The 27161-nt window shown below is 39.4% G+C and overlaps 1 protein-coding gene across 1 annotated transcript in view; it reads left to right on the top strand.

Annotated features, from left to right (window-relative positions):
- SMS (spermine synthase) overlaps positions 1-27161 on the top strand; it is a 44574-nt gene that overhangs the window by 14319 nt on the left and 3094 nt on the right. Inside the window, exons 2-9 of the mRNA XM_051794893.1 lie at positions 39-159; positions 10271-10364; positions 11119-11183; positions 13758-13933; positions 15726-15882; positions 16795-16882; positions 17882-17996; positions 18536-18615. Of these exons, the coding sequence (XP_051650853.1) occupies positions 39-159; positions 10271-10364; positions 11119-11183; positions 13758-13933; positions 15726-15882; positions 16795-16882; positions 17882-17996; positions 18536-18615 (896 nt within the window). The remainder of the gene's footprint in view (positions 1-38; positions 160-10270; positions 10365-11118; positions 11184-13757; positions 13934-15725; positions 15883-16794; positions 16883-17881; positions 17997-18535; positions 18616-27161) is intronic.

Genomic DNA, 27161 nt, shown 5'->3' with positions numbered 1-27161 from the left:
AATCCTTACTGATTATTATTTCTCTCTTAATCTTGCAGCTGATTGCAATGCCGTTCTTAAAGCTCTACAGCCCATTTTTCAGGAGCAGGGAATGACAGAAACAGTTCATAACTGGGAAGACCATGGTTATTTAGCAACCTACATCAAAAAAAATGGCAGGTGAGTGGATTTTATCCCTGTAGATTATATTCCCGCTGTCTTCCCTTACAATATTTATTTCTCCTCATGTTGGGTTTCCTGTGGTGTTGACAGGGCAAGCTGTTGCATATGAAGTAGCTAAAATAAAGCAAACTGTTTATAATCTGGAGTATGTCATCTTGCAGTTTGGATATCAGAACAGTTGAACTGACCAGTCTGGTCTGTACCACAGTGTGGTGCCTTGGTCTCAGGACCAGTCCTTCCAGATGCAGGACAGCTCAAGTCAGTTAAATGTATTTGTAATTCTTCTTGCCTCAAAATGTCTAAATATGTTCTAGTCTAACCTTAGCATGTGAATAATGAAACCTTTCTGTCCCTGTTTTGTTGTGTGTTCAAATGCTATATTCTATACTTCAAATTATCAAGCAGCTACTGAAGTAACTAACAGCATGATAAGGGTGATTGGTGTCATTAGTGACACACATTAAACTCAGTCTGCTGGGGCAAACAGGTGAGAAAAACCACATTCACTTTATTTCCTGATACTGCTTTACAGTGTGAGGATTAGTTGATTATGGTTCCATTAGTCTGTGAATTTTATTGCACTTCATTTGTTTATAGTTGTTCAATTACTTCTTCATGTCCATTGTGGCAGTTGCTGCTTTTGGTTTTTTTTTTTTCTTTTGGTGGTTGGATTTGGGATTTGTGATTTATTTATTTTTTTTTTATCTCTACTTACTTTGTTCTCCAGGATTGAAATTAAGCTAAATAAGCTTTAATTTTTTGGCTATCTTCTGCTGGGTGTTCAATTAAGTAGCTCATTTGGCCACATTTGTAACATACGAGAACTGCTAAGGATTTTTAAGCTCTCTTTGTAATAAGAGAGAACAGGTATCTCTAGAAGGAAAATCATATCCTAGGTGTGTGTTTTGCCTGCTAGAATTTGTCTGTGTATTTACTGTGTTTGTACATATTTGTATGTACATCTTCATATCTATCTATTTTATATATATAAAATAGTTTAGAGAACTACACTGGCAAGCTCGGGACCCAAATTAAGATAACAAGTAAGCTGATGTGAGTCTAGTCTTATGTTTATCATTCCCAATTGTGCTCCATTAAGTGCTTGGTATAATTCAGTTAGCTTTTTCAATGTGGCACTGGCTTTTTCTGATTTAAATTATTTGTTTTCTATACTTGATGTACCTATAAAGCCTTGTTACTTATATCTTGGTTTTGTACAGCCTTGCTTATTCTGTCTTTGTTATGTGTGCTTTTGTATTCTTCCTAAATAATTCCAATTCTGGATAACCTTTTGTTTCTGAGGTCAGTGAAAAGATAGCAAAATTTACTACTCTGGTGCTATCCTTCCTCTATCCTTACTTGGTTAAGCTTCTAATTAATTCTCCTAAAAAGATAATATCCAGGATATACAACCTCTGAACAAATTAAAGATAAAATACTAAAAGTAAAAAAAGCCTTAGAAGATTTAAAGGTTGACTTTCTTTAACTACATGTACTTTATTTGCTTTCCTGTGTTTCCTTGAGTTTGAAAGTGACATGAGATGTGAATTCTCAAACTGGGTTTCCCCATTGCAAGGTCATCTGATCATTCCCCTTAAGAGGACAGCCCCTTCTAAAGGAACAGTGTCCAGAGTTAAAATTATCCGTCTTTTGACGTGTTCCAGGAACTTTCTAGAGAACAGATTTTCATTGTATAACTTTTCCAGGAGGTAGTTGAACTGGCACATGGAAGCATCTCTGAGGAAAAAGGTCCTTATGAAACTCTAAATTTTAAAATATTTAACTCGATTTCTCTTACTGCACTGCCAACTGGAAATACTTACTGCTGCAAATTTCGTTGTCTTTGTCAACTGCTGGAGTATAATACTATTGAATGTGTGAAGGGAGAGAAGATGTCAAAGTTGATTTCTCTGTGTAGGAAGGGTAGGGAGTAATTAATGGGAGAGACAAACCAGTGCACTGGTGTACAGTGCTCTCATGGATACAGAAGAGTTGGTCAAGTTGCCAGTTTCCCTGGTAAAGCACAGACCACATATGAATAACCTTATTGCTCTGAGTATAGGCTTGGCAATGTATTGGAGAAATATAAATTAATGAAATCTACCTTTGTTCAGTTTTTGGTTGCTTCAGAACTGTCCTCATGTGGATAGCATCCTGTTCTCCTCACTTCCCCCCAGTGCCCTACCATGCTGTTTCCTGAAAGCCATGTGTAATAGATGAGCTTCAGCAATTGCTGAGCTCTGGGACAGATTTCTAAGTGGGTTATTTCCTGTGTGTTTTGCTTTCATTAACCTTGTACTTTCCAGCATCGTGACACTTTGAATAGTCCAGCTTTTCACTATGCAGCTAAATGCAACCTTTTACACCAGAGAATGGTTCACAATATTCTTACTATGAGAGGGTGAAGAGGGGGAAAGTGGGCCTAGTGGGCTTCCTGTTGGGAAAGGGAAGGGTCTGTTTTGTTGGGGTGTGGTTCTGTGTACCCCTGGCCATTGTTTACCGTTGAGCTTCTAAGAGAAGCTATCCAGGAGAGCATGCTAAACATAATGAAGAACTGCAGTTTGGGATACAGCCTCAAAACTGAAGATTGAAGAACAAGAGTGCATGGAAGAACTGAATATTAATGAGATAACTCTTTGCAAATGAACAATTCTTTTTCTAATACAGTATTAAATGTAAATTAATAAAGTGGTTATTGCTTCCTCCTGGTGTATTCATTGCTGGCTGAGCTCCAGTGCACACTGTATTTATCTTCCTTGAAAATTGCCCTCTTTAACCAGCACCACTACAGACAGTAAGTTGTCCAGCTAATGTACCTTCTGTGCTTTGCCAGCCCCATTGAACTGGTCTGGGGAATGCACGTGCAGGAGAACTTTGAGTTTTGGGACCTCAGCAATTTTGTTCCCTGTGGTTACAGAAACGGCGTATGCCTTTTTTTAACAGAAACATGCTGTTTAAGGTTGCCTTAATGTAGTTTGTTTGTATTTATTTGATGTTGTTTCAGTTAACTGAAACAAATGAAGATGTAAACCCATAAAACCTAATAGACTGGACAGTTAAACCCTGCAAAACAAACACATTTCATGAGTTGTAAGAATGAACTTATGAGCACATGGAGGTTTTGATACTAGCTAAAGAGGCTTTATTTTAATACTAGCACATTTGTCTGCTTTTTATCTTAGTGACTTCAAATGTCATACATTTGAAATGAACATAAAAATATTACCTGACACAACTAGGAAGAAATTAGCCAGCTCATGCAGATTTTTCCTCTTCCCTTCAAAACAGAAGTAGCTCATACTAAAAACTCAAAAAACTGTGATGAGGGGTAGGTATGTCATGAGCAGTTTCCTCTAAGGATGACTAGGTGTAACCTGTGACAAGTTCCAGAGGATGAAAGATGCAGGAGTTGATGTTGAATGTGAGTAGGGGGGTCGTGAGTATGTGCACATAAACAGACTTTTAGCCAGCCAACCGTGACTGAGCCATTGCTAGACAAAGATACACAGCTGATGTAACAAGTTGGGCACTAATCTCTGGAAAAAAATATTTGAGGTGAGATAGTAATATATTGCTAAACAGTGTCTACACTGCAAAGTCTGCAGAGATAACCCCCACAGCCTGCAGTGTGCCCCGTGCTGGAGTGTTGAACTGTGGGCACTGCTCTTGACAAAACTTTTTCTCTGACAAAGATAGCACGTGAACATCCCCATGGAGGGCTTCGGTCGTGAAACGAATTGGAGCTGATTTGGGGATTAAGACATGCTTTCCTGTTGTCATTATGAAGCAACAGATCCCTGTTTTCCTTTGTCCAAAGCTAAGCAAGCAAAAGTCACATGTGGCAACTCTACCTGGTCCATTTACTTGGTGATTTACTCTAACAAAGGACCTAATTGAGGGAGGTCCAGCTGAAAACTTTTACTAATGGGGTTGTTGACACAAGACTCTGGAGTCGGGCAGGAAATGGGTCACTTGAGCCACTCAAGTTCTTGTCTGTAGTGGTGGGGATGGATACACCTCTCTGCTTTGCCATCCCCCTTGCTCAAAGCTGCTTGGGGAACAATTGTACATACAGGAGAGGAGCTCTGTGTCTGAGTTTTGGGGCCCCAGCAGTCTTGTTTTGCTGAATCTGTTTCCGGATCACTTTCAGAATGTTTTCAGGGTCCCATTAAGCAACATGCTTTTACTGAAGTGCCAGTTACCTCCCTTGGATAGGACAGTTAAGAGTTTGTTTTAAAAAAATGTGAAGTTTTTATTTCATTTAATGTATATAGTACTTTGTATAGAATCATAGTGCCCAGTATATTTTAAAAGATTGACAGGAGTTGTTAAAGTTAGGGCAAGGAGAAAAATCATTAAAATATAGTATTAAGAAGATACCAATTTCCAAGTACTAGCTTAAATATCATCACTGTTTTGAGAGCAAGTGTTTTTCTGTTACGCTGTTGTGGTGGGGGGAAACAGTTTTCCCCCCTGAAGTTTTAAAATGGTAAAACCCCAGGGGGTGGTGACCCTTAAGTTTTGAGGTTTTACCCAATGAGCACTTTTGCAAAATATAAACATATCACAAGCAGAGAGGAAGAGAAGGTTGTAGTTGTAGTTGTTGTAGAAGAAGTAGCCATGTTGTAAGGCCACGAGGAGTGAGGGTAGGAGCCCCTGGGGGGCTCTGGCCCCCCCAGCCCCGGCTACAGGGGCGGCAGGGTCTTGGAACAGCGTTAGGCTCGGCTATGTATCTGTGGCTGAAAACTAAAGAAGTTTTCTCCACCGTGAGTGAGCAGACAGAGCAACAGCGGCGTCCAGAGATTGTGGCTAAGAGCCAAGAGATAACTGAAGAAGCAGCAACAAACATATAGCCAAGGAAGACACAGAGCTGTCTGAGAGAGCTGAGAGAGAGCCAGCAGCAGAGAGAGCACAGCTAAGCTCTACAGAGACGGAGTTGGGGTAAGAAACTGAACCAAAAACCCCAAACTCCTTTTGTGACCTTTCCTAAGTGGAAAGAATGGAGTCCTACTGAATGGAAGTCCTAAAACTGCAGCAGCACTGCAGAAAAGAGCTGAAAAACTCAAGCGTCCTGGAAAGCTGGACCGGGACAATTAAAGGAATGCAGAGGGGGTGACCTTGGCCCCCCCTTGCTGCTGCTGTCAAGCTAAGCTGGCAGCCTGAGACAGAGCACAGGAACTCTGATAGAACTCTTGAGGCAAAGGCCTTCAGCTGAAAGCTGCCCGAGATGTTCTGACTCAGGGGTGAATCCCCTGAGGAAGGGACCTTCATGGGGGGTCTTACACCCCATGATATGACCGTGGTGACGTGAGTTTTGTCCCTGCTATGCAGCCCACGGAAGAGAAGACCCTCGCTTGAAGACAACGGGCCGAGGGGCTTGGATACCCCCTCGTGTGTACTGGCAGAGATCCAGATACAGCTGCTGCATGAGAAGAAGAGAACCTGCTGCCTTAGAGACATTGCTGCTCTGAAAGTGGAAAGGATCTTCCTTCTTCCCTCCTGGATTTTTATTGGGAGGGGAGAAGAGATTTGATCCGTTGTAAATACTTATGTCTTGGTAGAGATAGCTAAGATTGTATATAATGTATTGTAGTATTTATTTGTACAGTCATTGTAATATATATTCCCTTTCCCCCCATTTTGAGTCTCATGTGGTGTCTGGAAAACCCATCTCACATTGGGTTGAGATGTGGGAGGGGGACTTGGACTAGGGAATTAGATTTTGGAGCTCTCAAACCATGACAACTGTGTACACCCACCAGGGTTTTTCTTTCCTCTGTGCATCTGTGCCCCCTCTTTTGTCAAATTCCACCTGGAAGATCTTCAAAAACCCACAAAACCTGAACCTTGAGTCATTGTTTCTGCAGTAGAAGACTGTCTTTTAGAAAAGCTTTGACCTCCTCTATACACATACCCATATTTAATTTCTGTTCTGTGTCTAAATTCTTGTTTAGAGAAGTATAATCCTACTGGTGTTTGACTTCACTGTTCACAACAGTGCAAGATATACCCAGTTGAATTTGGTTTGTATGTCAGATGATGACGAATATGTTAACACTGTGAAGGGAGGGGTGAGTGTGTTTACTTTTTTCTTTTCTGTGTTAGTCTTTTGCTAACCACTCTGTATGCTAGTCAGCATATTTTAAAGGAGCAGGATGAACATTCCTTAATTCTTTGTTTTAGGCTAAAATGTTGTAGTTTATTCATGTGGTTACCCAGAGTGTAAAAATGAGCTGAAGAATGGAAAGTAGTTGGTAGGAATCAGCAACAGTTTAGAACTGTTGTAGCTTTCATTTGTTTAATTTTCTTATTTTCTTATTTTATAAAAAGAGAATGGAATAATGGTGTAGTGAAAAAAAAAATGATTGCTTTGTTCCTTGAGGTCCCTAAGTGCTTTGTAATTAAGGTGAACACTTTAAAAAAAATGCTTTAAAGAAACAGTGTCGTGACTTTTAAAAAATTTTTATTATTTCCTGGTATAAGCAGATTTTCGTTTTCTTTCTCATTGAGTAGTTTGACAGTTGATGATGCTTTTACTAGCAAGCTATTTTTCAAATACTTGAATTATTTAGTGTGTTTTATAGAAAACTCAAAGTTAGTGCCAGCAGATAAAACTTTGATGGGTAAAGAGGAATTTGTAGGCACCTGTCTGTCTGTCCAGTTCTCTTCTTTGGGTAGGGTGCTCTTGGGAAGTCCTTTCTCAAATACATGGGATTGCAGTTTTTCTTACTCCTCAGTACAAGTAACTAACGTAGGACACACATTTTGGCTTAGAATATATTGGTCTTTCTACTTCTAGTTCTTTTTAATAAAGAGGACGCTCATCCAAAGCCTTTCTCTGTTTCAAACAGTTACTTTTTCATTTGTGCAGTTGGGAATTATTTGTTAACATCCGGTGTTCCCTGTTCAGGTGGTAAGACGGAGCACTCCAGACTCAGCACTCAACAGAAATTGTTGCTGTTGTTGACACTCGTTTGCATACAAGCACAAAAACCTTGAGCACTGCCTTAGAAGTGGCTCCTGTGCAGGAGCAGCAAGTGGAACCTTGTTACAGTAGGGGCTGCGTTTCAGAGGCAATTTCCTTGCCTAATGGAAACGAAGAAGATACCTCTTCACTGAGCTTTTTTCCTCACTACTTTTATAAAGTACATGCAAGCACACACCAAAAGTGTGGCAGTGTTTTATTTTAAAACAGGAATTATATTTTTCAGAAAGACAAGAGGAAGGAGGGGAGACTTTTGAGGAAAACTTCATTTTTCATATTTTTTCCCCTCCTTTGGATTCTAAAGTGGTCTTTGCTGTATTTTTATAGGTAGAAAATGGAAACAGTATTATCATTGTTCTTAAGAACCTCTTCCACATATTAAAAGAGCTGCTGCTGCTGCAAACCTGCATTCACATGCATTCTGCCAAACAGACAAATGTAATGTAACAAAAGCCAGCATAGCCTTTGCTCTCTGCTAATTGAAGCTAGTAAGTCTTTTGTGGGTTCAGCTTTGGCCTGCTGCTGCTGCCTTGATACTACTAGACTGGTAACTCCTGAGTATACTTGTACTGTTTGCTGCCTGTTTAAATCTTTACAGGCATTTTAGGTTACTTTTCAGCTAAGTGACTTACAACGAAGGTATAACCAATCTGAATCTGTATTACCTTTTGAGAATTTTGAATTTCATTCAGTTTTTTTTTACTACAAATTAACTGTCTGAGAATACCAACTAGACCCTTGGAACTTGAATCTTTGTCCCACTACACTGCTCCAGGCTGATGCCAGCCTTTTCATCTCTTATCCCCCTGCCCCAGATGTCGAGACCCTGCTATTCTGGTAGAGGGAACAATTTGATGAAATGAGTGATGGTTCTGCAGTGTTACTGTCTCTGTATTCTAATGCTGTCATCTCCCTTAATAAATCTGAAGTTCTGTAGCTGTGCTTTTTTAGAGCAACTCTCCCCTCTGCCTCTCCTTGCCTCTCACCCCAAAGCAGAGGCAGTAACATCCCTTACTGAGGAGCTCATGCCATCACAGGGGCAGCGAAGACCATGTCAGCTGTCAAATCTTATGACAAGTATGGAATTCTTGTAGGAAAGAATTTAAAAGAGAAGTTGAGTCATGGGGCAATCAATCTGTTGCTTGTTTGTGCCAACAGCAACTTGTGGAATATGGGAATAAACTGATAAAAGCTTTTGAACAGTGGAAATATTTCTGACACTGTGCCAGTTTTCAGGGAATTTAATAACAGTGCTGTCTCATGAACTGCATATACTCATTTGTGCCTGTAGTGCCACAGCTTGAGAGCCTGGAGCATGTCTAGGGACTTGACAAGAAATGTCCATTTTTGCTGTGAACGGTTGTGTCCAAAGTGTGCTGGACTGACCAGTGCTTCCATCTAGTGAGCTCTACTCTTTTGTCTTTTTCTCCTTTAGAAAAAAACCAGAAGATACTATCTCCTACAGTCTTGCAATAAAGCTGTTTGTTCTTACACTTATGCCTGTGGGGTTCTTTGTTGTGTGTTACACATCCCCAAATAAACCTGTTGACATGAAAATGATGTAAACAGACTCCTGGTAGGCTTTTGTGTTCCCTAACCAAAATCTCTTGTCAGAAGAGCACCCTGTGGGCAAGCTCTGGGGTTGGGGGAGGATCACTCGACGATGACATTCTGTGGGCACTGGGGTGAGGGAAGCGCAGTGGGCAAGTACATGTTGTACAGAAACATCTTTCCCCCTGAAGGCAAGACCTGTGTGTACAGTCCTGAGGAAAGCCTCAGCCTCCCCAGACTCACCTTCTGAAGAGAAGAGGATGACAGTAGCTTCTCTGCCAACTGCAGACGCATCACGGCTACAGCTTGCTGCTGTTTTCATTCTTAAATTGCTTAATATGGTCATTTTACAGTTACCAAAAATTATGATTTTCACATAACACAGAATATCAGGGTTTTATCTCTGATTGCAGCTAAGGGCCAAGGTTTCCAGCACCACGGGAGAGGGTGTTCATAGTGAGGCTGACAGTTTGCAAAAGGAGTTCTGGAAGGGCCAAAAAAAGGTGGGAGTGGTGGGGAGCTGGACTTTTTGTCATAGCAAGAGTTGGTTTGTGTTTTGCCTTTGAGGCTGAGTGGGATGATAAGAGCAGACAAGGAAAGAAAGGAGCATTCAGCCTTATCTGAAGTTTTTCTGTGTTGTACTGATGAACAACTATCCCTTGATACCCTTCTTTCTTTGCTCAGCTGTTTCTGTTCTCATCCCTTCCTCTGCTCTTTTTTTTCAGTGTATGTTTCCCCCTCCCTTCTTTTATGTAATCCTCTTGTGGCCTTGCTGTTTCTTTTGTCTTCTCCCTAGTATGGAAAGGATATTGCCTCTGCTACACTGTTTTTGTTTTCTTGTGTCCTTCCCCATTGTACTTAGCTCTTGTTTAGTTAGTTGCAAGTTCTCCAAGGTCCACTATTTGTTTACCTAACACTGAGCATGGAGAAGTCTTGGTCTTTGGTCTTTAAAAGCTTCTGTAGTATAAATGGTAGTAGTTTTGTCTATCTTGCATCTGTATTCATCCATGAGAGTATGCTGCTGCAATTTCTTCGCCAGTCAAAGCCATGGTTTGCTCCAGCATGCCTATTGTTTTTCAGTCTCTCTAAATAGTTACCGTAAAGTTAAAAAAAACCAAAACACCCCAAACCAACACCCCCCATGCCCCTGGAAGTGAGAAGGAAATATATAGGGGAAAAAAAGTATCCAGTTGTTTTCTTAAGGCTTGATTTCAATTAAAAAGCCCAAACCAATGCAACACAGCTGTTCCACCAGGCGTTTACTTAGATAGCTGAGACTATTAGGCAGTGTATCTTCCTGTTGTACTATGGTGGTTGTGGCTTAGACACCTGTTTCACTGCCTTACTGCCTACAGATTTTATTAGTTGTGTAGTAATAGGCAAGTTCTTGAAACTTTTTTGCTACTTAGTGACTTGCAGACGAAGACTGGAGCTAGCACTGAAGCAGTTACAAATGCTGGAAAAAAACCCATTCATTTTGAATTTAATATAATTTTGTTTCAGATTTTCTTCCTTCACTCTGATTTTTGATAACAAATTTGTCATCACTGTCTCTCACTCTTTCTGTTGCAGTTTTGCCAATTTGAGAATTCACCCTCATGGATTAGTGTTGGTGGATCTGCAGAGCTACAATGATCATATTAAAGGAAGAGAGGAAGTTGATCAGGTATGAGTACTGCTTGTCTTACTAGACTTACCTAGCTGCATGGGAGACCCTTCTTCAAGTCTATCAAAATATATCTTGATAAAAGGTTTTGAAATATTAAAGTCAGTACAAACCTGAATGCTTACAGATGAGGAACCGTAGCAGCTGCTGAAGTTGCATAAACGTGTCAGTGCATGCACACACACACACACACACTTTTTTGCATGTACTGGACCTTGTGTTCTTTGATGTAAAAGTTCTAAAGCTGTAACAGCTTTGGTTAGGGCTTGGTTCTCTTTAGGTACCCAGGGCAGTGAGGGAGAAGTGATGCTCAACCTGCAACCTGATGTATTGGTGTTATGACGTTTTTTCCTTCTCTATTCTGAGAGATGTGGAGCCTCTATATTCAATCTTTTTCCCCATGGAGAAAAAGAACTTCATCTTCCCTTATAAGAAGGCTCCAGACATTGGATATTGCAAAGGAATAGGCCTCTGCTTTAGCAGGAATGGAACCTCAAACTTCTCATGTCCCCCTTCTGGCTCTGTTGTCCTAGGGAAAGCTAAATGCAGTGATGACAGCTGCTATAATATGCACATTCTTGCGAGTAACCAGGCTAAGGGGCCAGCGAGTTACTCATGGGCTTCTAGTGTTACATTTCAAAGCCTTTCAGTGCAGGTGCTACTTTTTATTGCCTTCCAGGTAGCCTAATTTAACAGATATTTTGCATTAAGTGATCACCTACAAATTCCACCTCTTATTTGCTGTTTTTTCCAGCTTCTAAACAAAGTAGAAGAAAGAATGAAAGAACTGTTTCATGGTAATATAAAAAGGGTGAAACGGTAAGTTTGTGCCTCTGCTTCTGTATGTGGCTTGTCTGCATAGTTACTAAAGATAATAAACACATTATGCTTTGCTGTACTGCAGTGAATAGCCTGGAGGATGAATTTATGCATAGTTTTTTTCTTCCCAATATTTTCAAATTGTTTTATTGCAGAATTGAAGGTATTAGGGGGTTTGTCATTTTGTTAAGCCTTCATCTTTGGTATTGTTACTTACAGGACAGGGATTTTTTTTTTTTTTATTTTTATTTTTATTTTTTTTAGTTTGATGCAGTGGTTGCATGAGATAATGTGAGAAAAGGCAACCAGGATGCAAGAGTAGACTGCTCTGGAAGGGCTGGGAGCCAAGGGTGTCAGGGGAATAGGCCAAGGCATAAACTGTACCCTACAGGCCACATCCCACGGCTCATGGAGAAGGTGAGCAGGACTGGTGATGGTGACCAGGATCAGAGCCAGTTCTGTGTCTGTCAGACTGGGATGTAGTACTGAGGCAGTTCTGACGGCAAACTGGGTGTAAAGGATTGGTGAAAGACCTGTGCAAGTGGGGACATGGACCACGAGCAAGGGTTAGAGCTAAAATGAAGCTCAGGCCTACCCTGGAGGACACCCTACCCTGACAAGATTTCCTACAGCTCTTTCTCTTACAAATCTGCATCTGCTATGCCTCATGGTGCTCATTGTGGGCTTGTGTGGCAAAAACCTTGGTGGAACCTGTGTGCTTATGGACTTGCCAAGAAGATAGAAATGTTTTGTAGCAAATATTTGTAATATAACTCATAACTGAACAATGGAGGCTTTGCAAGCCCTCTGTCAGTTTGGATTGCTTAAAGTCAAGGCTAAATATTAAACTTTAAGGATTCAAATCATGGCTCGTGACCTGCTGCTGAAATAACATTCATGCTGGAGGTGACTCACATTGTCTTTGTGGCTGTCTGGCAGCAACTGACACCTTGAAGCCAGGGAGCACTTAATGCAGGCATGCACTTGGTGGAAGGTGCAGTGGGTGCTTGAAGGAACAGAGAAGTGGAAATAAGTTAAGAAAACTAAAAAACAAGTGTAAAACCAACAAGATTCAGTAAAGCCAAGGAGCCTGCAAAATGGGAGAGCAGTTAAGCAGTCTGTAACAGTTCAATACTACAACAGAAAGTAATCTGAGACCACAAGTAAAGTGGTAGTGATTTGAAAAGTGATGTTATACCTTGAATATTGTTATTTCTCTTTAACAGTTGTGTGTAAAACAGAGAAGCGGTTATCTTGCTTTCCTTCAACCTGGTAAAGCCTCATAAGGTGCATAGTGTACTAACATAGATGATCTCGTGTATGTCTTTATGGGGAAGAAGCTCTCTGAGGATGTTTTGATACTGAAATATGATATTGGGAGTTCGTGGAATCTCTGTGATAGGAATTTCTTAAAAATGGGTCAGGACATCATCTGCTTGAAGTGATCTAGATCAGTTGGTTACCTTTAGTACAGGAAGATGAACCTCCTAGAACAGTGTATCTGGCATGGATCTTGTCACACACCCCTCAACATCTTTTTTCTTTTCTTTTAATTTGTTTTGCATCCTTTCAGTATTAGCTTCATGCATGCAGCTCCACTAGAAATAATGTAGCTGGAAAAATTTTTCCTACCTTTTTGTTGTTTTTAGGTAGTGAGTGGATGATCTTGCTCTCACCTGTGCTGCCATCTTGTGGCTCACTGAGGGTAGGAAGGATTTCTGAAACGTTTGTTGAGAATCACTAGTGAATTTAGAAGCAGCTTGTCTGTGTCTGGTCTTCTGCTACACCCTCCTTTGGAAGAAAACCCTTAACTCTTTGAAGTGTGTGTAGGAAATCTGATGAACCCCGTGCCTGCACATTTTGCCGAAATGCAATCGTTTTGATTGTTCAGAGTAATTTCAAATATAGTTTGTGTTTACAGGTGAAATACTGATTTGAACCAAGAACCAAAAAACCCCACAACACAAACAACAAAACAAAACAAAATCTATGCAGATGATTGAACCACTTTTAAAAAGTAATGCAGACTGTCAGCTGATATCAAGGACTGTGCTTATACAATACAGGGTGACCTAGCTCAGTTTGAAACACTGTAATAATTCACTTTTTGCGTTTCTCTACGTATTAAAATGTCTCTCAGTACAACTTGAGAAGGGTGAGATCCACTAATCTCAAAGAAATGAGGTTCTTAGCTGAGCTAAAGGTGGGAAGAGGTTTTGTCATGTTTTTTTATCTGCATTCTACTTTTGTATTGTATTTTATTTGTAGTTGAGCTGATTCTTCTAAAGAGGCTGATATGTTATGTAAATTCACATGCACATTGTAGAAGTTGTACATAAAGAAGAATCATTTATGTCATCTGTGCCTTAGCAAGTTATGTATATTTATTATGTATATTTATGGCTGATAGGCTTCTTCTGTCTGTTGAGTGTTAAATGTGGCAAGTTTTCTTAGATCTCTCTTGTAAATATTATTTATTTATTATGGTGAATCCACAGAATGTTTAAAGTGGACTTCTAAAAAGATGAACATGCCAAATGTTTTGTAATCTTTTTTCTTTCTATTTCTTTCTAGGTTGCCAGCCATTTTGAGAGGAGGTGTCATTGATAGATACTGGCCCACAGCTGATGGGCGCCTGGTGGAGTATGACATAGATGAAGTTGTTTATGATGAAGATTCACCTTTTCAGAATATTAAAATTCTACATTCAAAACAGTTTGGGAATATTCTTATCCTCAGTGGGGATGTTAGTAAGTATCATCTCATGTGAGGATCTTTTGCATGAAAATATTGGAATGCCATACCTGCTATGGCAATTTTAATAGATGACTAAGGGTCATTGTTCTGATGCTGGAAATTACATATGCTTGTACACATATATCTGTTGCTGTATATTAAGTATGTTAATCAGGAAGGCTGACCAGTGTAAAATGTAGAGTAAAAAATAAGATTTCTTTTCCCGAAGTTACTATCTTTGCTGTGGAAAGTGGCACAGCAGAATAGAAGACAATGTTCTCTAGCAGAGCTTGCTCTACTCCTTTCTTTCATGTGAGCTTTTTCCTGTTTGTTGCCAGTCCAGCCTCTTGAGAGTTTCTCTTTGACAGTAAAACAAGCTACTTTGTTGGTCTTCAAAACACAATGGAATTCTAAAGAAATATGAAGAAATAGGAGCTGGAGTGTGTGTGTGTATAATCCTGCTGTTGCTTTGATTCTCTGAGGGCATTACCTGGTCGGTGAGATCTAGGACAGCTGTATCTCAAACCATTTAGCTGCTTTGTTGTGAACATCTTTTGACTCTTCTTTAAAATGCCCAGCTGAACTTTTAAGTTAAACAACAGTGACCCAACCTTTAAGGGGTTTTGTATGTGGTACTTTGTGCCTGCTGATCTTTGTATTTTTGAAAGTGAACTTAGAAGAAGGTGGGCTACTGTTCTTTTAAGCTGGATAAGACTGCTGTTTACTAGAAATTCTAGGCAGCAAGGAGTATACTTTGTAAAATCTCTCAGTTCTTATGTTGAAAAGTAGTGACTGTGGTAAATGAAGAATGTTGCTGCCTAGGGATAGAATATCTAATTTCACTCTAATAGCAGAGTAATTAAGAAATTTAACTATAGCTTTTTGAAATAACTCTAACAATTCAATTAGCTTTCTGCAACTGTTGGGGACTTCTGTGCAGATGGCAGCTGAAAAGCATTGTTACAGAATACATTAGTAAGGTATTTTCTTATACAGATAGAATTGTGTTAGAAATCACAAAATTAGTTATTTCATACTTCTAGACAGAAATTTTCATCAGACTTTATTTTAATATGGAGATGAGGAATGTTGTCACAATATGCCTCAGAGAAAGGAAAGTGTACCATTGCTTGTTTACCTTCCATGGGATTTTAAAATACTGCTTTGTCTCATTTGGTTACCCTACACTTAGAAGCAAAGTGGTGATTGCCAGGCAGAGTGATAGGATATGCCATGATGTGCTGCTGCACAAAGCTTTGCCCTTGTGGCTCAGGTCTGTTGTTACAGACAACTGTCTGCTTTGAAGCTAATGCTGAACAAGCCAGTGGAAGGCATGCTTAAGGGCCCTTCAGCAGTTGGGTGGTAATGATCATGTTTATGTTTCTGTGCCCGGATCCCCTGGTGTTCGTCTAGGTTGCTCTCTTCAACTGGGGTCCACAGTGGGTTTTCAAAAATGTCCTGATCTGTCTCTTGCAGGACTAGTCGTAGGTAAAAAGCCATTGAAGTATCAAGTGTGGACATCAAATCCTAAGTATTGACAGTTTTGCTCCACCAGTTTTCTTCTCCTGGCACACAGTACTTCCTAATGCCAAGGTAGCCATCGCTGGATTCGCGTTGAGAATTAGAGAAACCCTGTTGGGGATTCTGAGGAGGATCCCATTAGTTGGACTGTCTCTGAGAACTACGTTGTTTCTGTAGATGCTCTTGCTTTGGTCTGTATTATATTACCTTTGGATTAATACCAGTTAATGAGAAGAACTAAAGATGTAATATTTCTCTCCAACTCTTTCTCTTCCTTTCATTCAGATTTGGCAGAAAGTGACCTGGCATATACTAAAGCCATAATGGGCAGTGGAAAGGAAGACTACACTGGGAAAGAAGTGCTAATCCTAGGAGGTGGTGATGGAGGTATACTATATGAGATAGTCAAACTGAAGCCAAAGATGGTTACTATGGTAGAGATATCCTTTTACAAATGGGCAATCATTCATTTCCACATTTTTCAGACTGCATTTCTGCTGGTACCATAGCACAGTTAACAGTCAGGTTCTGATTTGCGTTAGGAAATAGGGTCTAAAATAAAATTTCATTTTGTCAGCTTACATAAACCCATTACTGGGGGTGACTACATATCTGTGCATCTTTGTGTAGCACCTGCTTTCAAGTTCTATAGCTCTTTGAGTAGCGGTTTACATAAAACTGGAAAGGAACACTTCTGTCATCAGACTGATGCTTTCTCTGATAACAGAAGACAGGTCTGTCAAGTCTATGGTTTGGGCTCAGTTCTGCCTTCCCGAATTCTTCAGTTTTCTAAAGAAAGCTATAAAAAATAGTGCCTAGAAGCAAAAAAGTTCAATCAGTAGCAATGTCAGGACTTAATGAATTGTATTGGTGGCAGAATGACCAACCCTGTTTTAAAAATACCAATACAAATAAAGCTTTCAACATTCTTAGTTTGTAATGCAAACTACTGTTAGCTGTTTGAAATACTGATTACCCTGGGTTTTAGGATCCCTTTGCTAAAATTGAAAATAATTGTTTTAATAATGATTTTAAATAATTGTAGATTAAAGTCTTAACCTAGTTTAACTTTGTGGGTGTTTTACAGTTTTACAGTTCACATTTCAGGCTTTCACAGTGATGATAATCTAAGGTATCAAAAATACTGATTGAAACCAAGAATAAGCCATTCCTAAACCTCTAACTGAATCTGGAGGGCAATCCGTAAGGTTGGCTATTGCAATATGTATGCCAATAGACACGTCTTATTATTCCTTTGTGAATGGCACCTTCTTGACAATTTGTTTCTGAAGAAATAGAAAGTGTTGCCTCTGTTATTTCTTGAATGTACCATGCCTTAACAAGCTTCAAACATTGACCAAATGGTGATTGACGGGTGTAAAAAGTACATGCGTAAAACATGCGGAGATGTCTTAGACAATCTGAAAGGAGAGTGCTACCAGGTAATGCTTTGCTTTTCTTTCAGTAGGAGTAATATTTCAAATGCACTTATACATAGCCTGGAAGACTGCTATGGCAAAGTTTTGGGTACAAGTTTTCTGACTTCTCTTAAATTTAGGAAGCATTTTTTCCTTTTTTATGACACTTTCAAATTTTAATAGCTGGGATTTGTCTTGGAAATATATATTAGCATCAAAATATTTTAACTCTCCATTTTCAGACTTCTGAAATTAATCACATAAATAACTTCTAAGGAATGTGAAACAGCAGAATGTTTGTTACCATAGCTTACGAGTAAAGAGGAAATATCCGTACAAATGTAGTTTTAATCATCATTCCTTATATAATGAAAAGGATAGAAGAAATGTGTATTTAAGTTAGTTGACCTATACTCTTGAAAACATCTGCATTTATAATACACAATTAACAATTGTTTTTAATTTGCATGCAAAATCTCTCTCTGCTATTACATTAAAAATAATAATAAAATCCGCCCACAAATGTCATGCGTTCCTGCAGTTAAGGTCTTTATGTGCTGGATCTAACAGAACTTAAAAATGTTTTCTTTCTGTTTTCATTACTGTTCCTTAAATGCTCTCACAAATATTAACTTGCAGGAGTGAACTAAAAAAAAAGGCACAAAAAATTAATGGAGAAGTCACACAGTAGTCTTCTTGAGTCAGTGGCCTTTCATACAAATACCTTACTTTACTCGTTTGTTGGGACTAACAACTAACTGCTGTTACCGTGTGGTAGGAGAAACAGTGGTCACCCAGCAGTCAAGGACAGAGCTAGGAGGTTCAGTCCTGGAGTGCCTGTGTTGTCACTGTTATTATTCTTATAGCACTTTCTTCCTTCTATATGATGTAAAAAGTTAAAAATGGAGCATAAAATTAAACATGTATTTAATTTTGTGCTTTTCACCTCTAAATTTCTGTGAATCCACATTTGTTCACTTTTAGGGTATTTTGAGGACTACCTAAAGTATTTCATTCTTACAGGTTCTAATTGAAGACTGTATTCCCGTACTGAAGAGGTATGCCAAAGAAGGGAGAATGTTTGATTATGTAATTAATGATCTGACAGCTGTTCCAATCTCCACATCTCCAGAAGAAGGTAAATCTAATTTATTTTCTTAAACTTTTGGGAACTTTCAACATTTTGTCCCTCTGCTTTATAGTAGTTTGCAGCAAAAGTACTTTGATTTTTTTCCTTTTTAATAGGAAATCTGTTCTTTTTTGAGTTTTTCTTGAATGTTAGAAAAGACTAACAAGTGTCTAGGACTCTTTTAAATTGTGCTCTTATTCCAGAATAAAATGAAATCATGTAGTTCATTAGAAAATATTCATTAGAAAGTATTAGGAGTTCCTACTCCAGTAAATTTTCTTCACTTTATGATTTCTTGGATATTTCTGGAAAATTACTATGAAGAAAAGTAGCAGTACTTCCACCATCACTGCCATTGCATATGGTTTGTGTTTAGGTTTTTTTACCAGGCTTTTATTTTTTTTAATGTTTTATTTTATTTTACTTTTTTAAGGTATAGAGCAGCTCCTTTCCAAACAGTGGCTTTTTTGCAAGTCTTGAATATGTAGTAAATGTGTTAACAAGCCAGTAATGTGTTCTTCTGTTTTTCAATCATTCTCTATATGCAGATTCCACATGGGAATTTCTGCGGTTGATTCTTGACCTCTCAATGAAAGTTCTGAAACAAGATGGAAAATACTTCACACAGGTATCATATCAGGATGTAACAAAGTATTGCTTTGTATCTATTACAGTTGTGTATGTGCTGCATTTTTCAGTTAAAAAAAGAGGAAAAAACTAAAAATCTACTACAAGCTGGGTTTTTTTCTCCTTTTAATGACTTTAATTTAGGCTTTGCTAACTGACTTATCTTTTTTCATTATTTCAGCTGAATCTGTAGCACTTTTGTCTTGAGTTTAAAAGCATAATTTTAAGAATCAGCAAGACATGTTACAGAATAGTGTAACTGTAAGCAGATTTTAGAAAAACAGAACAGATATACTTTAGAAACAGATATATGGTTTTTAAACTAATGTCTCCATAATGTCTCTACACATTGTAGAGTGTAAGACATGAAAATTCGTCATCCATTAAGGTGTAAAAATTTGAGGTGGGTGCAATGGGACAAGAAAATTAGTCATTTGGGAGTAAATACTCTTTTTGCTTGTTCTCCACTCCTAACACAACTCATTGGTTTGGCCTCTGCAAAACACATTTTGAACATTTGAATAAGTTTGTTTGAATATTTGGCATTTTGTGAAGTATTTTATATAGTCATAATTTAGGTTTTGTCCTTGTGTATGAAATTTTAAGTGCAGCTCTATTTAAAAGGAAATAATTCACAATTTGTATACTTGCCACAGTGTAACAGTATTACCTCATATATAACATCTAGATAATACAATTGTGGATTAGCTTTCAACTGAAGATACTTTATGTAACCCTGAATTTGTAATGCCACAAAGGAGTGTGCAATTGTACAAGAATGTGACAGGAGCCAGCAGATGGTTGAGTGAAGTCTAAGTCTCTGAAGCTGTATTTCTTTAGTCATGCTCATACCTTAACTAGTTTTCTGATGTGTGGAGCATCTGAGTACTGCATTTTGGAAAAATCTTGTTAAGGTCTGAAATAGCTTAGCTGAAATTATGTATTTGAGCTCTATTCCTGTCACCATAGAGTTTCTGAGGTGTGTAAAGGAACTGGTTTACTGTAAAACTGTGCAGGTTTATAAAGAAATGCAAAAGTTGTAGGATAAAACTTTTGGCAGTTCGGATGTGCTGCTTTATTTTGAAATGCTCTGGTTGTAAAGGCAAGAGAAATTATCTTGTGGTTGAAATATAAGATGAAATATCACACTGTAAATCTTAATGGCTTTTCTTCCTCTAAATAGTGGAAATATTTATGACAGACTTTAATATCGAAAGGACACTGCATTTTTTGGGCTGAGCAAGCTGTTATGTTGCAGTCATTGTAGTTGTAACATACACAGTGAGACTAGCTGGCTGTATTAGAATGTATACAAATGTATATCTGTGGACAGGTTTTGTCAGGCTTTGAAGGACTCTGAGAAGAAGCTTGTGCTGAAAGCTGGAGCGATGGCTGTGCTGCAGCAGAAATACATGGGGGTTGTTTTGTGCCAGCTGAAACCAATGGAGGTTGAGACCGGTGCAGCCCTGCTGCCTGTCCTGTCCTGGTGGAAGGAGATAAGTCAGCTCTCCAGCATCTCTGCTTGCACAGAAAGGATGGACAGCAGTACTGAACCAGCCCTGGTGGGTTTAAGCTGTTGTGAAACTGAGTGTTATGTTTCATGGTCCCAAACAACAAAGCATCCATGGCAGGCTGGGAAAGAAACAATATTAAAGTGGAAGTGGTGTGAATTTGGACTTGTGGGTAACTGGTAGCCAGTGAAAAGACTGGAGTATAGAAACAGTGTACTCTGGAAACTTAGTCTTCCTGAGGGTGTTGAAAAAGGAGAATTAATACTGGAGCAGACAGCTATCAGAGCTTTTGATACATCTACTGATACACTATGCGGCTCATTTGATGGTCCTTGTAGCCTCTTCCCAGTTGGGCCTGAGAAAACAAAACAATCCACTGTAAAAATTGAATAAGGCTGTGTAGTGGGCTTGCATGGCCAGGTTTTGGTAGTGAGTGTGTGTGTGAGGGGGACTACAGGGGTGGCTTCTGTGAGAAGCTGCTTAAAGCTTCTCCCATGTCCTACAGAGCCAGTGCCAGCTGGCTCCAGGACAGACAGACCCACTGCTGGCCAAGACTAAGCCAATCAGTGACAGTGGTAGCACCTCTGGGATAACAGATTTCTGAAGGGGAAAAAGTTGCTGCACATCAGCAGTTGTAGCCAGAGAGAGAAGGGAGAATATGTGAGAGAAACGGCCCTGCAGACAGTGCAGAAGAAGGAGGAGGAGGTGCTCCAGGTGCTGGTGTAGAGATTCCCCCGCAGGCCATGATGAAGACCATGGTGAGGCAGGCTGTCTCATGGAGCTCCACAGTGGAGCAGAGATCCACTTGCAGCCCCTGGAGGACCCCATGGTGGATGCCTGAGGGAGGCTGTGACACCGTGGGAAGCCCAGGCTGGAGCAGGTTTCCTGGCAGGACCTGTGACCCTGCAGGGTGCCCATGCTGGAACAGCCTGTTCTAAAGGACTGCACCCTGTGGAAGGACTCACACTGGAGCAGTTTGTAAAAACTGCAGCCTGTAGGAAGGACTCATGTTGGAGAAGTTTGTGGAGGAGTGCCTCCTGTGGGAGGGACCCCACGCTGGAGCAGGGGAAGAGTGTGAGGAGGAAGGAGTGGCAGAAACGTGGGATGAACTGACCACAATCCCCATTCCCCATCCCCAGCAGTGCAGCAGGGAGGAGAAGGTAGTGAATTTGTGAGTAAATTAAAGCCCAGGGAGAAGAGAGGGGGTAGGGGAAGGTATTTTTAAGATTGGGTTTTATTTCTTGTTATCCCACTCTGATTTGGTGAGGAAATTAATTGAATTTATTACCAAAATTGAATCTGTTTTGCCTGTGATGGTAACTGGTGAGTGATCTCTCCCTGTCCTTATCTTGACTCACTAGACTTGCACCTTCCTTATTTTCTCTTCCTTGTCCAGCTGAGGAGTGACAAAGTGGCTTGGGTGGAGACCTGGTGTCCAGCCAGGGTCAACCTACCATACCCTCAGAAGACTCAGTAGTCTGGTCATAGGATGAACAGTCTCTTGGGGTGCTTTAAATAAAATCAGCTGTCTATAATTTTAAATTTAAATTAGGTTTTGAATTAAACTAATTGAAGCTGGCTACTTACAGGATTGCATTAGACTGTGGAGAGAAGTTCAAAGATGACCACTACCAACTTTGGCAGCTTAGTCACACACTGGGAACTCATAAATGATTTTGAATGCTTGGCTGTGTTTGCTGTTAAATGCCAGGGGTTTTTAGCTCTGTGTATTAACTTTGGAAATGTAAGTTACTTTTGTTCTAACTAGCTACTTCCAGGATGCTTACCTTATGTAGCAGGCCTTGCTGAAGGAATCACATGCCTTTTAAGGCAGTTGTGTTTTTAAAGTAGAGGACTCTGTGTGCCCCCCAGGCCTGTCTTGAAGTGTGTTTTGGTCCTCTAAAACAAAAAATGTTAAATATCACTGTTAAATGTCCACTTATTTGTTAGAGCCTCATCTTTGCTTCAATAAGGAAATGTCTCATAGAAAAGATGCAGCAAAAGGGTCATTGTCGTGTTGGTTGCTGGCCAGTAGCTATAGTTGCTTCTTCTGCCTTGGCATTATGTTGTATTAACATTGGAAATTTCCTTTGTAGTTTGTAGCCTTGTCCTCTGGTAGTTGCACCTTGAGCAGAACTGTGTGCATCTGGTTAGGATGTAATTTATTTCGGTGCTCAAGAAATGCTTTACCCAAAAGTGGAATTGTGTTCACAGAATGCCAACCTTTCACATACTATATTGCTGCCTGACTGTCTAAATGCCACTGCTGGGAAAAATAAATGGAAATGCTCATCACCTCTTCATTGAGCTCTGCACAAGTTTTAGAAAATGTTCTGGTCCACACATAAACTGTTAGCTGCCATAATCTAGAGCTGTCTAACTCTAGATAGATATAATTTATCTGAGATCATAAAAAAGAATTATTTTTTTTGGCATGCTACTCTAACACACCTTTTTATTCCCTTGGGATACCTTCCTTGGTGATGCTCAAAGTGGTCTCCAAATGCTAGTGCAGAATATCCTTTCACCAGTAGGTGGAGGCAGGTAACCAGTATTGCCTGGCAGCGTATTAACACTTAGAGAAATCGTGGTTTTTCAGACTATTTATTCATATTCCTAGGGGATAAAAGAACATATGTGGCCAATTTTAGGATGCAGGAGGGACTTTTTCCTTCTTTCAGCTCTGAAAAGATATCAAAGGACAGTTAATGGATGTCATTCTGCTGCTTTTAAGTCTGTGATTAAGTATATTTGGGAAAAAATGCCTCCATATTTGCTCTATGCCTCCACAAATAGTAATCACACTTGGAAAAAAACCTTACTTGTATGAAGAGCAGCCTTGCTTTGCATGTCCTTGTTTTTTTAGCTGCACCACCCATATTGAGTGTTGCAGCCCATAGGACCTGGACAGAGAGAGATGAGCTTTATGGCTTTTAGCCTGCAGAACTTGTAGCGCTGTCTGTAGGTTTAAGACCTAAAGCTTGTTTGTGAGAACTTACTGTTAAACATAATCCCCCTACTCTGAGGTTCAAGGGTCATATGGGATGCTCTATTTCCTTTCTTACTTCTCCTTTTGAAGTGTTTAATGATATAGTGTGGGTGTGTGTCTGTGAGGTGTTTAGTGTTGCCTTCTCCAAGGGGAGCCAGTTACAGGTGCAGGTTCCCAACCATCACAGTGAAGTGGGAGTTGGTGAGGGTGTGAGAACTTGGCGTATCCTGAGGTCCAGTTTTATCTCATACACCTTCCTAGTGACTTGTTTCTGAACACGTTAAGTGTTTTTACAGTACTGGACCTTCTAAAATCCAATGTGATTTTTCGATTGCCCAAGTGATTTCTTTCAAGTGAGAATGTATACTTGTAGATACCAGTGTGATATGTGTAGATACCAGTGTGGCTTTTTTTTTCCCTCAGCCATCACTGTCTTGTGCCTTCCTCGTACGATGTGAGGATTGTCCCAACAGCTGTGAAACTATGCTCTGTAAGATGCAGAGACTGATTGTAAGGTTGTCTCTGAGTGTCAGGGGATTATGTGCAGCTAAGAAAATGCCTTTTTCTGTGCTGATTTTTTGTTCTGTTGATCTAATCCTTTGAGGTTGAGAAGGCTATAATTTTCAACCTGTTTATGAAGTGGAACCTTTAAAAATACCTCTGAACAGGAATTTGCTCCTTCCTGGTCTGGGTCATGCAGCCCAGGCAGGATAGAAACTCAGACCACTCATGAGTTTGCGTTCCAGTAAACAGCACTAACCCCTGGTTCAAGGGATCATGTGTCTCCCACGCGCACATGTGGCCTTTCACCAAACCGTCTCTTCCTGACCACTCTTTAATACAGTGTGGCCCTGCCCTCTGAGTGTCCAGACCACCATCATGTTGCTCCATAGTTAGACTCCTTTTTTTGACTGCTGCGTGGGTTTTCTAATTAGCACTTCCAGTGAGGGAGGAAGGTTCTTCTTGACTGCAACGTGAAAGAAGGCTGGGAGAATGGATGTATGTCCCTGTGTGAGCCTCTGTGATTTCTTGGCAGTTTGAGAGACTTAAAGGCACAGACATTTCATTTCCTTATGTTACTGAGAGTACAGTTTTAATAATTGATTTTTTTTGGCCAGTGGAGGTACCTTCAGTCAGGTTTGCCTCCTGTATCTCCGTAAAAACCATACCTGTCAACCAAAACTCAAGCCTAGCTTTGATGCTGGGCGTTTCATGCTCTGTGTGTCTCACTGCTTTTTAGTCACTCTGAAGTGAGGAAGGATAAAACCCAACCTTGGCCATGTTCAGTTTTGGCATGTCATTACAAAACAGAACCCTGTGTTAAATTAAAAATAAAAATGAAAGTTCTCTGGTATATGGTCACAGACAAAGGTGTCCAGTAGCAATGATGTGTAGTGTAAGACATGGAAGAAATGGGCAAGTAAGTAAAATGGACCCTTTCCCCTGCTTTGGCAAATATGGCAAAGGGACTCTTCCACCTGCTTTCAAGTTTCTGGTTTACTTTCTAAGGGTTGGAGGAAGCACAGTGGCCTAAGTTCAGCTTGTAACCAGTTGATGGGCACATCACCTTTATATGTGGCCAAAGTTAACTGGAACTTAATAGGGTTAATTTAAACAAATTCTTTTTTTTTTGCTACTTATTTTAAGGAATCTTTTTTATTGTCTTTCCAGAACTAACAAAGCATAAATTTGTTATACATTGTGCTGTAAGAAACCTCAGAACTAAACCCATGGAACTATAGAATGTATGCCTTAGGAGAGCCCAGAAAAAGTTGGTGTTGGGGGACAGGCATGAACTGTTGAAGTGTGTGCAAGCACTGAGCAAACTCAGGAGTCATCAGTCTTAAGCAGGTTTTATAAATAGAGATCAGTTAATCTCAAAGTTTAAAACTACCTCAAATACTTTCATGTCAGAGAGATGCTTCTTAAGGGGTAAAAAAAATTTCAGCATTCCCCCAGTTCTTACCTGTCAAATTGTTTGACATGGAACACAGATTAAGAGGGGGCAGGCAGAGGAGTTTGGTAGGGTTTTTGTATATATTGAAAATGGACTGAACAGTGTGGGAGAAAAAGTGATTTTGCTTATTTCTTTGAAAAAGTGTAATTGGTGAGTCATCAGCTTTAAACCTTATTAAGCACTGCTCAGTTTTAGTTTGAGTATTTGGTGTCTGTCCCAAATCTTCGTTCGTGAAGCCTAGCCATGATGGTGATGGTGTCTGTTCAGAACAAATGATGTACTGCTGTACCACATAACTCTTCATTAGGTGGGGGGAGTTAAAATGAAACACCGATCCCTGTGTTACGTTCTGAGCTTGGTTCCCTGTGTCATTTTAGTGATACAAGAAGACTTTTTTTTGGAATTCTTAACTTTGTGTTGAGTAAAGCCAGGTAATTGTAAAAAATTGTAACTGTGCAGAACTATAAAATCCCCTGGTGTGTCTCTAGAAGAAAGAGGTTAATAGAACAGCCAGGTGGGTTGTCTGAGCCTTTAGGCAAGATCTTGATTTGAGTTGTGAGTTTGAAAAGTAAAAATTGCTTATTGGCATGTTCATTGTTCTTGTAATTTGTTTTCCATGGTGTCTGCAGTGATTTGTCTCCTTCTAGAGAAGGGAGAAATAATGAAATATTGAAGTAACAGGCTGGGAAACTGTGGATACTTTTCTATCATTGTGTATCCTATTCAATTTACTACATAATGTTGGTATACTCCAGAAATTACCTAGCAGTGTTTTCTATTTATAACTCAAATTACACGCAGGTTGTTTTTTAGTTTTCTTTTGCGTTCAGTCTGATGGTGAAACAAAATTATATGTTTGGTAAAGGGTGGCTGAACCAAAAAAACTGCCACAATCCCCTGGATAATAACAAGTTACTAAACAAGTACTACAGCAGTGTTCATTGTTGTGCTCAGTTAGTGTTAGTCTCTTACTTTTTTACAAACCTCATTTGTTTTCTGGTTTCCAAACCCAAATACGAAAAATTCAATATAAAGTGTCATCTTCCTTTACCAAATAAAAAAGTACATGTTTCTTTGTGCAATATGATCAAAATTATAATCAAACATGTTTTATGGAAGTTATTTTGAAAAAGGGCTTTCAAAATTATGATTTTCAAAAACTCATAGAATAAAATAGAATCATAGGATATCACTAGATGAAAGGGACCCACAGTAATCATTGAGGTCTAACTCCTGGCCCTGCACAGGACAGCCCCAAGAATCACACCATGTGCCTGAGAGTGTTGTGGAGATGTTGTGTTAAGATTTTTTAAGTTGAGGTTTTCTTTTCAACTTGTGAAAAATTGTGCACAGTGCAAAAAATACATTGAGCAGGATGTGAAAAATTCAGAGGAAGATTTGTAGGATGAAATCTCTTTTCACTTCCTCTGGAAATAGAAATATTTTAAATACATTGTGAAAAAATCCTACTAATAAAAAGTAGGAAAAATAGTATAAAACCCAAAGACAGAATGTGCATTTTACAGTTCGATTCTAGTTATCATCTGATGTTGTTACAAGGAAAAAGCAATGTAGATGGAGCTGTTTAGACATACTGATTTCAAATAAGATCTCTGCTTTTTTGGCCTCTGCCTGTTAACCGTTGTTTTAAAGAGTGCAGATAGTATATGTTGGTCAAAAGCATTTTAGTTCCTTGCTTCCTTCCTTACACACATCTGTGTGTGTGTAATTATTTTAAGGCTGTTTTTAAAAATCTGAGAGCACCAAAAAGCAGGAAACAGAAAATGAGTCTTTCTTAAAGACTGTTCTCTTGGTTTTAAAAGTTTCATAGTGTGCTAACAGAGAATTACATGTGTGAAACATAAGTAGTGCAGACATTTTGGAAGCATTGAATGAGTCTTTGGTTCCTGGGGTCCCATAGAACTTGACCTTTGTTTCAAGTTAGAGGTCTTAAAACATTGAATAAGCTGTGACTGTAAGGGAGCTTGAGTTTTTTACTAGATTTAGCTCTTTTTTTAATTGAACCGTCTGCATTCTTTTACACTCAGGTTCAGGTTTCACACATTATTGAAGAGCAGGAAGGGACAAGA

The sequence above is a fragment of the Manacus candei genome, unplaced genomic scaffold (genome assembly GCF_025592945.1).
Source record: "Manacus candei isolate 608988 ecotype Guabito, Panama unplaced genomic scaffold, ASM2559294v1 h1tg000041l, whole genome shotgun sequence".
NCBI classification, from domain to species: Eukaryota; Metazoa; Chordata; class Aves; order Passeriformes; family Pipridae; genus Manacus; species Manacus candei.
The sequence above is the reverse complement of the archived record's forward strand: the minus strand, read 5'-3'. Positions and strand labels throughout refer to the sequence as shown.